This window comes from Podarcis gaigeae, assembly GCF_964106915.1.
Source record: "Podarcis gaigeae genome assembly, chromosome: 5".
Taxonomy (NCBI): Eukaryota; Metazoa; Chordata; class Lepidosauria; order Squamata; family Lacertidae; genus Podarcis; species Podarcis gaigeae.
Window position 1 is genome coordinate 13,308,790 of NC_139681.1, and position 14,654 is coordinate 13,323,443.

Consider the following 14,654-nt stretch of genomic DNA (forward strand, 5'->3'; position numbering starts at 1 on the left):
AATGCTGGACTGGAAACTTTTTGTAGATTATCGAAAGAACTGTTACAGTTACATGAAAACGCAAGCAGGATTTGAAACAGGAGCAACAGCAGAGAGATATCAAGCCTAACAACTCATGTTGTACATGTGGGTTGTTATAAGTTAAAATATGCAGCATTAAAGGATAAACATAGAATGGGGGGGATGGGAAGTCTATCAATAAATTAACGGTATTGTTGATGGTTAAGTGTAAACTTTTTAAAACTACATTTTTAAAAAAATACACAATAAATAATAATATAATATTTTTTTTAATTATACCAGGATCTGCTGCCCGTTTGAATGCTGCCACACGAGTCCCTCGCCTCACCTTGCCTCATGAGCGGGCCATCGCTACCTGGGACACAAAGATCTGAAATAAAGAACGGGGCAAGCCGAAGGGAGGAAATAGTAGGCTAACACTACTTAACCCTTTCCAAGCCCACTACGTTCCCTTTCCAAATGCCTTCTACATCCCTGCTCTCTCTCCAGCGGGCGCCCCAGAGGCTGCGCTTACCTGACGCTGCTACAGGTGAGTCACCTGGAAACCAGGTGCGCTCAAGTTTGGAGCAAGAGCGGGGAGGGGATGCTGTAAGAAGCGGCGGGCTGGCCTGACCCATACACGCAATCCACCCCACCCCACCCTGGGAGAAGCAGCTGCGCGAGAGATCTCTCGCAGGTGCGCGCAGTTAACGCGCCCTGCGCCCTGCGCTCGGCTCGCACGTCTACCGATAGAACTGGCCCGCTTCTCTGGCGATGCGCCCCTGGCTCTCCCTGTGCTATTTCTGCCCAACCAAGAGAGGCTGCCTGCTTGGCTCCAGCTAAACCCCCCCTCCCCCGAGGGGGGGGAGGGAGGGCGGCGTTTGGGTCCTTTTCCTAAACAGCCGCTTTAAGAGACGATCTCGCCCCGCCTCCTCGCGGAGCAGTGGGGTGGGAGCTGGGGGGCTGGCTGGCTGGGCAGGCGTGACTTTCCGGGACTTCTGGGGCCTCCCCGACGGGGCGGTCTCGGGAAACTGTTGCTGCCGTGCTGCTGGCGCTTGCTCCGGCCGAAGCAGAAAGCCTGAGCCGCGCGGGACGGGGAAAGGGAAGGCCGAGACGGGAAGGGAAGCGGAGAAGCGGCTGGCGGGCGCGGAGAGTCGGGGCGAGCACGACGGGAAGGGCGGTCGGGAGCCCGGCGATTGTTTCCTTCCACCCATCGCCCTCCTTCCACCGCGGGCGATGCGTCTCCTGGTCCTGATGCTGCTTGGATGGGCTGGCAGACCAGGTAAGAGGGAGCACGTCGATCGGGACCTTGGATTCCCCCTCCTCGACTCTCCCTCCCGCCCACCCTAAGCTCTTCCCCCATTACCGCCCCGTCCCTTCCAGCAACCGTCTCCCGGATCCGCCATCCGGCGCCCTCTGCGCTTTTTGGACGGGGCGGGCGCAGCTGCTGCTCTCCCGCCAGGCGCCCAGGACAGCAGCTGCGACGGCGTCCGCCTGGGAGACGAGCCAAGGCTGTCGAGGGCAGAGGGAGGGGATCTGCTTGGAAAATTGGTCGTGGCGGTCCCCTCGCATCCTCCCGACGACCTCTGCGGAGCGCCTGTTTGGTGCCGCCCCCTCCAAGAAAAGTGAACTGCAGCGGGCGCCAGATCTGCTCAAAAGGGGTTTGGGTGCAAACTCCTAGGGACTGAGGTCCCTCCGGCCCCCCAGTAAAAATATTTGAGGGGGCCAGGCCCCTGCAAAGTGGATGGCCATTGTCATTCAAATGGGTGTGTGTGTGTGCTGAGTCTTGTGATCAATTCAGTGGGGCGGATCTTACCTGGGCCCGCCTCCCTGATATTTTATTCAAGCTGGCACCCCTGTTTGACAGGTATATACGTTTGTCAATGAATCCTCTTAATATGACACATGGATAAATCAGTGTGCAAAATGGTGAGTGAGAACCCTAAATGCAATAAAAAACAACAACCAAGTTGAATAAACAGGATTGGAGTAGGGGATGATAATATGCATTTTTCTGAACCAGAAAACCCATATTGGACTAAATTTAAGAGTGTGGAATGCCACCTCATGTTTTTACTAAACAATCCTGTTTGCTGTAAGTTCCTGGGATTTTTCCTCCGCAGGAGAATACATTGTGAGAAGGGCAAATGCACACTCTGGGCACAGAGGCACTGACTGGAGAGCTGTGATTGGCCCTGTTTTCCCGGGATCACATACACACTGCTCTGTTAAACCACAGAGCCTAGGACTTGCCGATCAGAAGGTCAGCGGTTCGAATCCCTGCACCGGGGTGACCTCCCATTGCTCGGTCCCTGCTCCTGCCCACCTAGCAGTTCAAAAGCACGTCAAAGTGCAAGTAGATAAATAGGTAGTGTTCCGGCAGGAAGGTAAATGGTGTTTCTGTGCGCTGCTCTGGTTTGCCAGAAGCGGCATAGTCATGCTGGCCACATGACCCGGAAGCTGTATGCTGGCTCCCTCGGCCAATAAAGCGAGATGAGCGCCGCAACCCCAGAGTCGGACACGACTGGACCTAATGGTCAGGGGTCCCTTTACCTTTACCTTACTTTACCCCTTGCATTCAGCCCCTCTAGAAGGGCACTTCAGTTTTTTCCTGCAAACTTTCTTCCAAAGTAAGCTATGCATGGTACTCTTGGGGATGCAACTTTTGTGTTTCTTGGCAAACTTTGATGTACAAAATAAAGGGCTGGCGTTGTTGTTGTTGTTGTTGTTGTTGTTGTTACTGCTGCTGCCATTTTCCTTGAAGTGGCGTAATGAATTTGCAAGCTGGATTTGCCACAAATTCTAGCATTTGTGTTCACACTAGGTATAGTCTCCCTTGGAAGTGCAAAAAGAGATGCAAGATAAAATTAATGTGAATAGTCACTCTTCAATTTCTTACTCCATCCTACCCCTGCAATATACTTGTGGTTTGATTGAAGGACTGGGGAGGCTCTGGCTGTCTCATCACATCTAGGGACCTTCCAGCCATGGTGGCATGTCAGGTGCCCCCGCCATATATTTTTGGGGAGGCAAGGACAGGCACATATTGGTCAGTTGTCTGGTTTGGCACTCAGAGCCTGAAGTTATATTTGCTGCTTGTTAAGTAGCAATTCACATCTTTCTTACGGCCATAGACAAGCATAAATTGGTGGGATAGGTAAAGGAACTCCTGACAGTTAAGTCCAGTCGCTGACAACTCTGGGGTTGCAGCGTTCATCTCGCTTTATTGGCCGAAGGAGCTGGCGTTTGTCCACAGACAGTTTTTCCGGCTCATGTGGCCAGCATGACTAAGCTGCTTCTGGCGAACCAGAGCAGCGCACGGAAACGCCGTTTACCTTCCCGCCGGAGCAGTACCTATTTATCTACTTGCACTTTTTGGCGTGCTTTCGAACTGCTAGGTGGGCAGGAGCTGGGACAGAGCAACGGGAACTCACCCTGTCACGGGGATTCGAACCGCCGACCTTCTGATCGGCGAGCCCAAGGCTCTGCGGTGTAGACCACAGCACCACCGGCGTCCCAAAAGGGTGGGATACAGTCATTTAAAATCTGAAAAGTGTTTTGGAAAGCTAAAAGGTATTAAAGCAGAAGGTGAATATAAAAGTCTCTAAGAATTTCAAATAAGCTAAAGAATCTGAAAGTAGGGCTAGGAGCATTGGGCGGGTGTGGAAGAGCATAAAAGGTTGAAATATAAAAGATTTTAACTATTAATTTACAGAGCACTAAATCTAGTTTGTGGCACAGGTCATCCTCCGGCGAATTGTGAGCGCTGCTGTGCAGAATCTGGCCACATTGTATGTGGTAGCAGGATTGGTACCTGAGAGGAGGAGGAGGGAGGTACAGAATTGTCCTGTGCTCCCTGGGTACTTATGGAGTAGTAGGGGAAATCAGGCTAGTACGAATGCCTCTGTAGTACAGGCACTGGAGAAGGACATGCTCTACTGTTTCCATTTGTCCCAAGTCACAGGGGCATTTTCTCTCTGGGTAGTCAATCTTCCTGTATCAACCTCAATAAGGGCCATACTACCCTGAACACGCCCGATATCATCTGTTAAGTAGCAAAATTCTTGCTAATTTATCCCACGTAAGCCTCAGGTCTTAATTCCTGGCTGGGAGGGTGAGGCCTTCCCCAGACCCTGAGATCATCCTCTGAGGCCCTTCTTCGTGTGCCCCTTCCACAAGAGGTCCAGAGGGTGGCAACACGAGAACAGGGCCTTCTCTGCAGTGGCTCCCCTTCTCTGGAACGCTTTCCCCAGGGAGGTTTGCCTGGTGCCTTCATTATACACCTTTAGGCGCCAGGCAAAACTGTTCATCTTTAACCTGGCCTTTGGCTGATTGTCATCCAATGCCCTTTTAAAATGTGTTGGGGTTGTTTTTGTTTTTATTATGTATTTTGTGTATTTATATTGGGATTTTATGTTACCACCTTGAGAGCTGCGGGTATAGGGTGGTCTACAAATTTAAGCAACAACAAATTCCCAGGGATGTCTCTTTTTCTGGGCTGGCGATGGCTTCATCTTTGCTTTCCCTGTTAATGGCTCAACACTATTCATGAAATTTAGGAGCAGCGATATGTACAGTGATGAGTTGGTTCGTAAGAGTTGGTTTGTAAGAGTTTACAAGTCAAAAGTGATGTCAGTTTTTAGACTGCAGCCCACATGTTTCTTGGGATTTTTCCATCTGTTTCTAAGAAAAAAAATGTGTAAGTTTCCCATTGTGTATTTCCTTGAACAGTGTTAACTTACAACTACAGTGGTGCCTCGCAAGACGAAATTAATTCGTTCCGCAAGTCTTTTCGTCTTGCGAGTTTTTCGTCTTGCGAAGCACGGTTTCCCATAGGAATGCATTAAAAATCAATCAATGCGTTCCTATGGAAACCGCCTTCAGACCAGGTCCGGGGACAGTCTGTCCCCCGACCTCTTCTGAAGGCCGGCGGGGGGGGGGGCGAAATTCTTTGCTTCCCCCCGCCTGCCTTCCCGGGACAGCGGAGACTTCTCCGCTGTCCCGGGGCGATCTCCTCCCACCGCAAGCCCCGGGAACAGAGGAGAAGCCCTTCGTGCCTTGTCGTCTGTTCCCTGACCTCCCACCGCCAGCCTTAGGACAGGTCCGGGAACAGAGGAGAAGGCGCGCTGCGCTTCCCCGCTGTCCCCGGAGATTTCCCTATGGGCTTTCGTCTTGCAAAGCAAGCCCATAGGGAAATTCGTCTTGCGAAGCCGCTAAAAAATCGGAAAACCCTTTTGTCTTGCGGGTTTTTCGTTTAGCGAGGCATTCGTCTTGCGGGGCACCACTGTAATTTACAGTACATGACACCATTTTAAAGGGGCCATGGGAGCGCTACATATAATTTTTTTAATAACTTGATTTTTACACACACACACACACACACACACACACACACACACTGCTTATAGGTAAGTTTGGTTTTTTTACCCAGGAGGCAAATTAAAATTTTCCCATATATGACCTTTTCTCAGTCAGAAACCGTAACAGTTCATGCACTCTAGGAGCCTGCGCATAAAGCAATCTGCCATCTTCTTCCCATTGCGGCTCCTTTCCGGTTGGCTCCATGCTCATAAGAAATGAAATCGCCACAACCGAGAGGTTGAAAGGGGGTTTGATAGCTGTTGCCAGATGAGAGCAGCTTGTTCCCATTAGGTGAAACAAAATATCCTCCTATCTGCTCCGTTGTGCTTGCTACATATGTTTGGTAGACAGAATGTAAATATTCATCTTTGATACATGACCGAGTTAACTGTTTAACACTGGACTTAAGGAAACTTTTTAATGTATCTAGCTCAGTTTAGAGATTTCTCGGGTTCGTTCTGCATAATACCTCTACCTGTGTTGGAAATGTTATCAAGTTGCTTGCTTGTCAGTCCGGAATGAATCCAAACACTGTTTCAAGCTATTATTCTCGAGTGCTTTCAGAAAGTTAGCTTCGCTCTTCCAAGCTCTTAGAACTAATGGATTGCACATCACCGCAGTTTGCATTTGCCATCTGTCTGTGTATCCTTTTAACACCCACCTGCACTTATTGCATAGTAGTATTTTCAGAAACCAGCTTCATGGCCTCAGATGAACCTGCCTCAGAAAAGGTGTATCCTGGTTGCTAGGGAGGAAGGAGGGGCACCTGCGGACATGCCAAGGGCTCAAAAAGGAGGCAGAATCAGGAAAAGTGTAAATCAGGAAGAGGAAACAGCTGGGGAGCTCAGTTGGTTAGAGTGTGGCGCTGGCAATGCCCACGTTTCAGGTTTGATCCCCGTAAGAGACAGCTGCATATTCTTTTTTTGCTTTTGAAATAGTTGTTATTGGTTTTACAAAATAAACCACACACTTAACACAACTAAATTTTGTTTTTTGTTTTGTTTTTAATTTTTTAAAATGAATTTTATTAGTATTTTCCACACAACAACAACAACACGAAAGATATCAAAAAATAACAATACACAACACAGAAAAATCAACGTTCGAAAACTAAAAACAACAAAAAATCCATATCTTAAAAGTTAATATTATAAACACTAAAACAACAACAAGACATTGACTTCCTCCAATCCCACAGCACCTCCTTTATCTCTCATTGTGTCTTCCTGTTTTCCTGTTTTCTTTATCATCTCTATCCTAACATCTAGATATAAATCCTTCTTTCATATCCTTTCACTTCACAAGGTTCTTCCAGACTCAGCTAGATTTCTGCCCTCGAACCTTGACTTTTGAGGTATTCATTTAGGCACTCCCATTCTTTTTTTACTTCACTTTTTGGTTTTTGTCTTATTACGTCTCTCAATTTGGCTAATTCTAAGTATTCTGAGAGCTTACATAGCCACTCTCCCCTAGTGGGTAACTGATTCCCTTTCCAGTACTTAGCCACCAGGATTCTTGCTGTAGACGTTGCGTATAAGAAAAAATTAGTTTTGTCTTTTGGAATATCCTCATTTAAAATTCCTAAAAGGAATGCGTTTGGCCTTTTACTATATGATAGTCTTAATATTTTCTTTATTTCTTCATGGATTTATTGGTTTTACAAAATAAATCACACACTTAAATTAAATTTTGAAATAATCATCTGAATCGTAGGACTTCCCTCCTCACCTCTGTGGGTCCTTTAAATATTTCAATCAACTGCATATTATAGTTCATCTGAATTATAGTCGTCGAACATATCCATAGTCTTCGCAACATTGCAAGTGTTATTCAAAGCCTGCCAAAGAGTTCAAGTGTTTACAGTGTTCTTTTAAATACAGTGGCACCTCAGGTTACACACGCTTCAGGTTACAGACTCCGCTAACCCAAAAATAGTACCTCGGGTTAAGAACTTTGCTTCAGGATTAGAACAGAAATCGCACGGTGGCAGCGGGAGGCCCCATTAGTTAAAGTGGTACCTCAGGTTAAGAACAGTTTCAGGTTAAGAACGGACCTCCAGAATGAATTAAGTTCTTAACCTGAAGTACCACTGTACAATTATATTAGTTTCTTGGGCATAGGCCCCAAAACTGAGGAGCTGAAAACAAAAACCTTACCTTTGTATTATTGCCACTTTACCTGGAATCCGAACACTATAACAAAAAGGTTGGAGAATTAAATAAAGAGAGAGAAGTTTTTTTTAGATATATCTGCCAAGTGGTTTCAGGACTGATGCTGGCAATCAGGGTGGATTTGATTTAAATCAAATCGATTTGAATCACGATTTAAATCACTAGTCAGTAAGACTTGATTTAAATCTTCTTTTTTACAGAAAGACTCATTCTTGCTGGTAAAATATTATTATTTACAACTGGATGAAGGTTTTCTTTTTGGAATAATAAATTCTCAGAGTAGTTTTTAGAGTTATATCAATAATTACTGATTTGGTTATACTATTAGAAATACGTAGACAGATAATTATGAAATTATGGTGAGGTTCCATAAGTTAACTGTTTACATTTTGGCAACTGTTCTGCTGTACTTAATTGGAAGGGGGAAAATAATCATTTCCTTAAGAACAATTTAAACAATTTATTGAACTAAAACAATAACATTATAGCATGTGTATCCATGTTTGTTAACTGATGTGGTTAAACAATTAAAAAAAAAACTTAGACTGAGTTTTAGTACCCATGAAAAACTTTAAACAAATCCCTATTTCCTGACGAATAGCCTTTGGACTGTAATGTAACTTAAATAGAAAACTATCTTTAGAAGGATTTCCCCCCAAAAGCATTTTATTTTAAAAATCCGATTTTTTTTTAAAAAATAAAATCTGTTTTTTTAATTAAAAAAAATCATTGATTTTTATCCACCCTACTGGCAATGCATTATGGGTCAGAAAGAGGTATGTTCTCTTTGGCATATTGGTTCCTTTTTGCCACATGTGGCAGCAGTGACAGTCTTGAGATCTGCCTCATCTATGCGAATGTGTTACTAAAACACTGACCCACGGTTTCCGTTCCATTGCTTTTCTGGGACAAAACAGTATTCCCATGCTCAGGAAAAGAAAGTGAATCTGAAAAGCAGCCATAAGAGATTTAGACTGAAGCAGTGGCATGGAGGGATGGGGGGTCAGTCTTTATTTCTTCCCACCGTGCCATTTTGCAATCTAAATCCCATTAAACTGCTGTTAAGTCTCAGCTCTACAACTGCAAATAAAACGTTTTAAATGTGTTGTAAAGTGCAATATACAAACATGACACTAGATGGCAACAGTGAGCCATGCCAAGTTCAATGTATTTTTTCAAAACTTTTTTTATCTACTTGCACTTTGATGTGCTTTCGAACTGTTAGATGGGCAGAAGCAGGGACCAAGCAACGGGAGCTCACCCCGTCTCAGGGATTCAAACCGCCAACCTTCTGATCGGCAAGTCCTAGGCTCTGTGGTTTAACCCACAGTGCCACCCACGTCCCTTATTAAAGCAATAGCTTTGCATTTATTGGACATGGAGGTCACACGCTCTTGCAAGAGTCTGCGTGCATTTACCCATCTTTTCTTTTGCAGGTGTCTATGAAGCGCTGAATGTCACCGTTTCTCCAGGACCCAGAGTGCAATACGTGGTTGGAGACAATGCTACCCTCTTTTGCCACGTGTCTCAAAAAAGACGAATAGAGAACTTGCTGGCTGTCCGGTGGCTCTTTGCCATTCCGCCGACCCAAGAGTACCTGATGATCAAAATGACTAAATATGGAGTAGTCCAGTATTATGGGAATTACAACCGCCAGTTCTATAAGCAAAGACTTCACCTTCTGGAGGAGAGGCATAGGACGATGTACACCTTTTTTATCCTGAATCTCCAGCAAGCTGACCAGGGACACTATATTTGCAAAGTTCAGGAGATTGGCAAGTATAGGAACAAGTGGACAGCGTGGTCGAACAGTAGTGCGTCTACGGAAATCCAAGGTGAGTCCATTAGCTGATCCTCTTGCAATCTCCCCTTGCAATTCTTGCCAGCCTGTCTGTATGGAAGAAATCGAGAAAGAGCTCAAAATTGACCCAAACCATTTAGGATTTGTCAAAAAATACCGTATTTTTTGCTCTATAAGGTGCACTGGACCATAAGGCGCACCTAGTTTTTACAGGGGGAAATCAAGGGAAAAAATATTATTCCCCCCCCCAGCTCCAAGGAGCTTCTCGGGGCTGCCAGGGGAAGCCCGGGTCCCCCCCCCAGCCCAAAGAGCAAAGAAGCCAAGACAGCGTGCAGGATCCATCCCGCTGGCTGTCTTGGCTTCCTCTTTAGCCACGCGCAACCTCTCCAGCCAGGAGAGGCTGCGCATGGCTAAAGAAGCCAAGACAGTGGAGTGCAGGATGGATTGCGCTCGCTGTCTTGGCTTCTTTAGGCTTGCGCAGCCTCTCTGGCCGGGAGAGGCTACACGCTGCTATAGCAATTCCCCCACCTCCCGCAAAAGCCCACAGGAGCCGCGCACCCTTTAAGGAGCGCACGGCTCCTACGGGCTTTTCTACGAGGAGGGAGAAGGGACTGACTTGGGGGCTTTTCCTGCCTGCCTCCCCCCTGCATTCATTTCATAAAGACGCACACACATTTCCCCTTACTTTTTAGGAGCGAAAAATATGGTAGTTGAAAGCTAGTACTGCTTTCGCAAATAACCAGCAGCACATTGGTCGACCCTTTCACGACAACGTGTTGAACTTGGTTGCTAAACATTCTGCATATGGAGACAGTTTCTGAACTTCTTGCCTGATAAATGTTCATTTTTCAGTCATGGGCTTGGCCAACGACTTTGTGTTAATCTGTCAAATGTCTCCATTTTGGGGTGGGGGAACCACAAACCCTCGATATGTTGTTGGACTCTGACGCCCATCAGCCCCCACCAGCAGGACCCCCGCCAGGCATGATGGGAGTTGGACTAGATGCCCCTTCCAACTTTGATTCTATGAGTTGGAGTCTAACAACATCTGTAGAGGGCCCCAGATTTCCCAGTTCTTCTCTATACGCTGCAAGCCCCTAACTGATGAAGTTCCTTTAATTGCTTTTCAGAAAAATCTGGAGCTTGTGCTTCTCTTATTCTTTCACCTTTGTGTCTTGTGCTTAGTGACCTGACTGGGACCCGACAACAGTCCAAGGGTGTGGTCATTCTTGGGTAAATTAAGAGGGGGCTGTGTGGGAACATTGCAGATACTAGAAGAGGATATATTGATTTAATAATATCCTTCCTCACTCACGCTTGTGAGTCAGCAGCAGAGTGCATTCCCCAATATATTGCAGGAAGCTAGCTGATAGATTCGTTTGAATCTCTTTACTTAAGCAATCCAATCTGGCTTTGTTCAGATTGGAGTATATTCTTGGTAAGACCTCTTTTGTCCATCCTAAAAAGAATAAAGACACAAGAAGCTTCTTTTAAAAGTAATAAGAAGTTTACTCACATTCAGTTCACAGTTGGATTCCTGAAGGCAGGCTTTAGCTTAGAGCAGGCATCCCCAAACTTGGCCCTCCAGATGCTTTGGGACTACAACTCCCATCATCCCTAGCTAACAGGACCACTGGTCAGGGATGATGGGAATTGTGGTCCCAAAACATCTGGAGAGCCGAGTTTGGGGATACCTGGCTTAGAGTTACAGAAGAGGGTTTGAGTTTGTCCCATATGGGAATGAGCCCATGTCCTTGTGGCTGAGAGCCAGCAGACAGCAAAATACATCAGTATCAAGAAAGCAAGGCATGAAGAAGAAGGAGGAGGAGGAGGAGGAGGGATGGCTGTGTGGCCAGCCCCTTTTATGGGGTCTCCTGGGGTCACGCCCATCTATCTGGTCCCATGCAGGAGAAGGAAGCTCCAGACCAGGTGTGACAGGAAGTCTTCCAGGCTATGGAGTAACACCCCCCTGTGTGTCCACTCTGGGCAAACAGGAAGTGTTGTACTTGACTGCTTACGTTACATCCCACAGGCTGTGCATTGCCTTCCTCGCTTCGCTGCGAGGAAGCTCTGCCAGATTGATACTGAATTCTGTGCTGCATGTATGCTGTTATGAGTTGCACTTGCCTTGTGTTTGAAGTCTGCAGCTTCTACTGTGTATCTGGGGGAAGCCTGTACTCTCCATATACAGTGGTACCTCGGGTTACATGCGCTTCAGGTTACATACACTTCAGGTTACAGACTCCGCTAACCCAGAAATAATGCTTCAGGTTAAGAACTTTGCTTCAGGATGAGAACAGAAATTGTGCTCCGGCGGCGCAGCAGCAGCGGGAGGCCCCATTAGCTAAAGTGGTGCTTCAGGTTAAGAACAGTTTCAGGTTAAGAACAGACCTCTGGAACGAATTAAGTACTTAACCCGAGATACCACTGTACAGAGAAACTGCCTTAGTGCTTTGTATCTGCCAGTAAAGGACTGAACTGCCTGAAAAGTTGGGGGTCTGACTAAATTTCTTCCAGTGCAAACTGCACTGCCACAGACCCACATTCTTGGGAGCTGTATACGTTTGGCACATCCCATATGCCAATGCTAACAGCCTTATTTTATACACATTTACTTAAAAGTGAAGTTCCACTTAATTCAGATATGGTTGCCATATGTTTGGGTTTTCCTGGACATGTCCAAGAATTGATCAGCAAAATGGCGTCTGGGCGGATTTTTGCTGAATCGGCAAAATGTCCAGGAAAACTTGGATGTATGGCAAGTTGGGCTAATTTTTTCAAAATATATATATTTAAAAATCAAAGAAAAGCACCCAAATGATTTTTTTTTGGGGGGGGGAGATCTTCCCAGAAAAATCTCAACTGCACAGTTTTTTAAAGCCAATAAGAACATAATCGTGTTTTATGTGGCCCCTGATACAACCCCCCTACGTTGTTTTCTGCTATTTCACTGAGCTGAGAACTTTATTAGATGGCTTAAGCCAGGCACCCCCAAACTCGGCCCTCTAGCTGTTTTGGGACTACAACTCCCATCATCCCTAGCTAACAGGACCAGTGGTCAGGGATGATGGGAATTGTAGTCCCAAAACATCTGGAGGGCCGAGTTTGGGGGTGCCTGGCTTAGGGCATCAGCTGCTTGCTTTTGTTGACCTGCAATCCGCTTTCACAGTGAGACCTTCTGAAAAGTGTGTGACTAGTTTGCCAATGTTGTTGTGTGTTCCATTGCAGTGATTTCATCCAGAGTTTCGGATGACTCCAACGCTGAGAAAAACCACAAGGCCTGGAAGTTCTTTGAGGGTTAAGTATACGCTTCCCCCCTTTGTTCATCTTCGCGAAGATGTGGGAATCCACTGAAAAGTACCATCGTGCAGCCTTGCTTTTTCGTTCGGGGGAAGTAAGGCAAAACACTCACACCCCATAAAATTTTGCACCCACTGATTTTAGGAGCTCTTAGAAGGGTTACAGCCATAGTTACACATTTACCAGGAGTCACAAAAAAAAAATTGCTTCAGGGCTCTAAACGTAATTGGCACATGATCCTGCTTTCTGTAAGTGGGGGAGAGGGTACCAGGGCTCTTTGCCTTTATTGATTGATTGATTGATTGATTGATTGATTGATTGATTTGGTGCCAACTTGAATAAAATATTGGGGGGACATTTATATGTGGGTAAGCCTGACTGAATATAATATAAAGAGTAGAACAGCAAGTGTTGCATATTCAACATTCATTGTCATTAAAGAGCATCTTACTAAATGAACAGAAATTAATTTGGACAAATATCGGGGAAGTTTTCAGAAACTGAAATGATCTAAACTGTTCCTTATAGAAGAAAATGGGTACAAAAAGCTTGAGAGAGAGAGAGAGAGAGAGAGAGAGAGAGAGAGATGTGCTCTTGAAATGTGACTAAAATTCATGTCGATGAGTCTGGTTTTAAACATGTTGGATTGTTACCACAAATATTTTATAGAATATTAGAGCCTTTGGGTTCACTTGCCTTTGGAGTGAAGTCATTGGCTTGCAGTCTCTCTGCTTGTTTGAAATCCTCCCTTCTACATGGAAGATGTGCAGTTTTGTAGACTATTTGCCCAACAAAACAGTAATTTTATTTGCTTTGGTAGGAATGTTCACATCCTCTTGTTTCTAGTTCAAAACTAAATCGTTTCAGGTGACTAAGGAATACAGAAACTGAAAGTCAATCGCAAGAAGCGGCTTTCAAAGCTGACAGAAGGGTAGTGGAGGAAATATCAACAAGGCCGTAAAAATGAGAAAGGGGAAGAAAAGTGACTAAGAGGCAGGCAAAAAGCCTTTTCAGGAGGCAGCAAAATTCCACCAGAGAAGGGATGTGGAACACTTGCCAGATTCTGAATGTATGCAAAGTATAATATTATAGAAAAGCTCTACCCCTCCCATTCTTCAGAGAACCTTCCTTTTCACAGCCATTATTACCTGCTATTGCATCTCTTCCTCATCATTGGTCTCAGCTGTTCCCTTGCCAGCCAGGCAAAAAACCAATGACCAAACAGGCAAGTGGTGTCTTATAATGCTCCTCCTCACCCCCGCCACTGCCACAGCGAGACATCAAACATTAAAAACTTCCCTGAACAGGGCTGCCTTCAGATGTCTTCTAAAAGTCAGATGGTTGTTTATTTCCTTGACATCTGACCGGAGGGTACCACTACTGAGAAGGCCCTCTGCCTGGTTCCCTATAACCTCACTTCTCTCAATGAGATTAAACCTTTTATCATTTAAGCCTTTTATCAAGTACCTCTGTGTCAGGTATGAGGGATGCAGGTGGCGTTGTGGTCTAAACCACTGAGCCCCCTGGGCTTGCCAATCAGAAGGTCAGCAGTTCAAATCCCCGCAATGGGGTGAGCTCCTGTTGCTCTATCCCAGCTCCTGCCAACCTAGCAGCTCGAAAGCACACCAATGCAAATAGATAAATAGGTACCGCTGTGACGGGAAGGTAAACAGTGTTTCCGTGTGCTCTGAATTAAGTCACAGTGTCCCACTGCGTCAGAAGCGGTTTAGTCCTGCTGGCCACATGGTCCAGAAAGCTGTCTGTGGACAAACACCCGCTCCTTCGGCCTGAAAACGAGATGAGCTCCGCAACCCCATAGTCGCCTTTGAGTGGACTTAATCCATCCAGGGGTCCTTTACTTTTACCTTTTTTTACCTCTGTGTCGGGTCCCTGTTAAAGACAAGATTCTTGGTAGAACAGGCCTTTGGTCTTGCCCAATATGGATGGTTGGTACAGCGGTACCTTGGGTTACAGATGCTTCAGGTTACAGACACTTCAGGTTACACTATGTTAACGCAGAA

The 14,654-nt window shown here is 45.8% G+C and overlaps 1 protein-coding gene across 1 annotated transcript in view; it reads left to right on the forward strand.

Annotated features, from left to right (window-relative positions):
* Positions 1-829: 829 nt before the first annotated feature.
* The window catches only part of VSTM4 (V-set and transmembrane domain containing 4), a 31,313-nt gene continuing 17,488 nt past the window's right edge, over positions 830-14,654 (forward strand). The window contains exons 1-3 of the mRNA XM_083738514.1: positions 830-1,282; positions 8,969-9,367; positions 12,562-12,630. Coding sequence (XP_083594640.1) covers positions 1,237-1,282; positions 8,969-9,367; positions 12,562-12,630 — 514 coding nt within the window. The 5' untranslated portion in view covers positions 830-1,236. The remainder of the gene's footprint in view (positions 1,283-8,968; positions 9,368-12,561; positions 12,631-14,654) is intronic.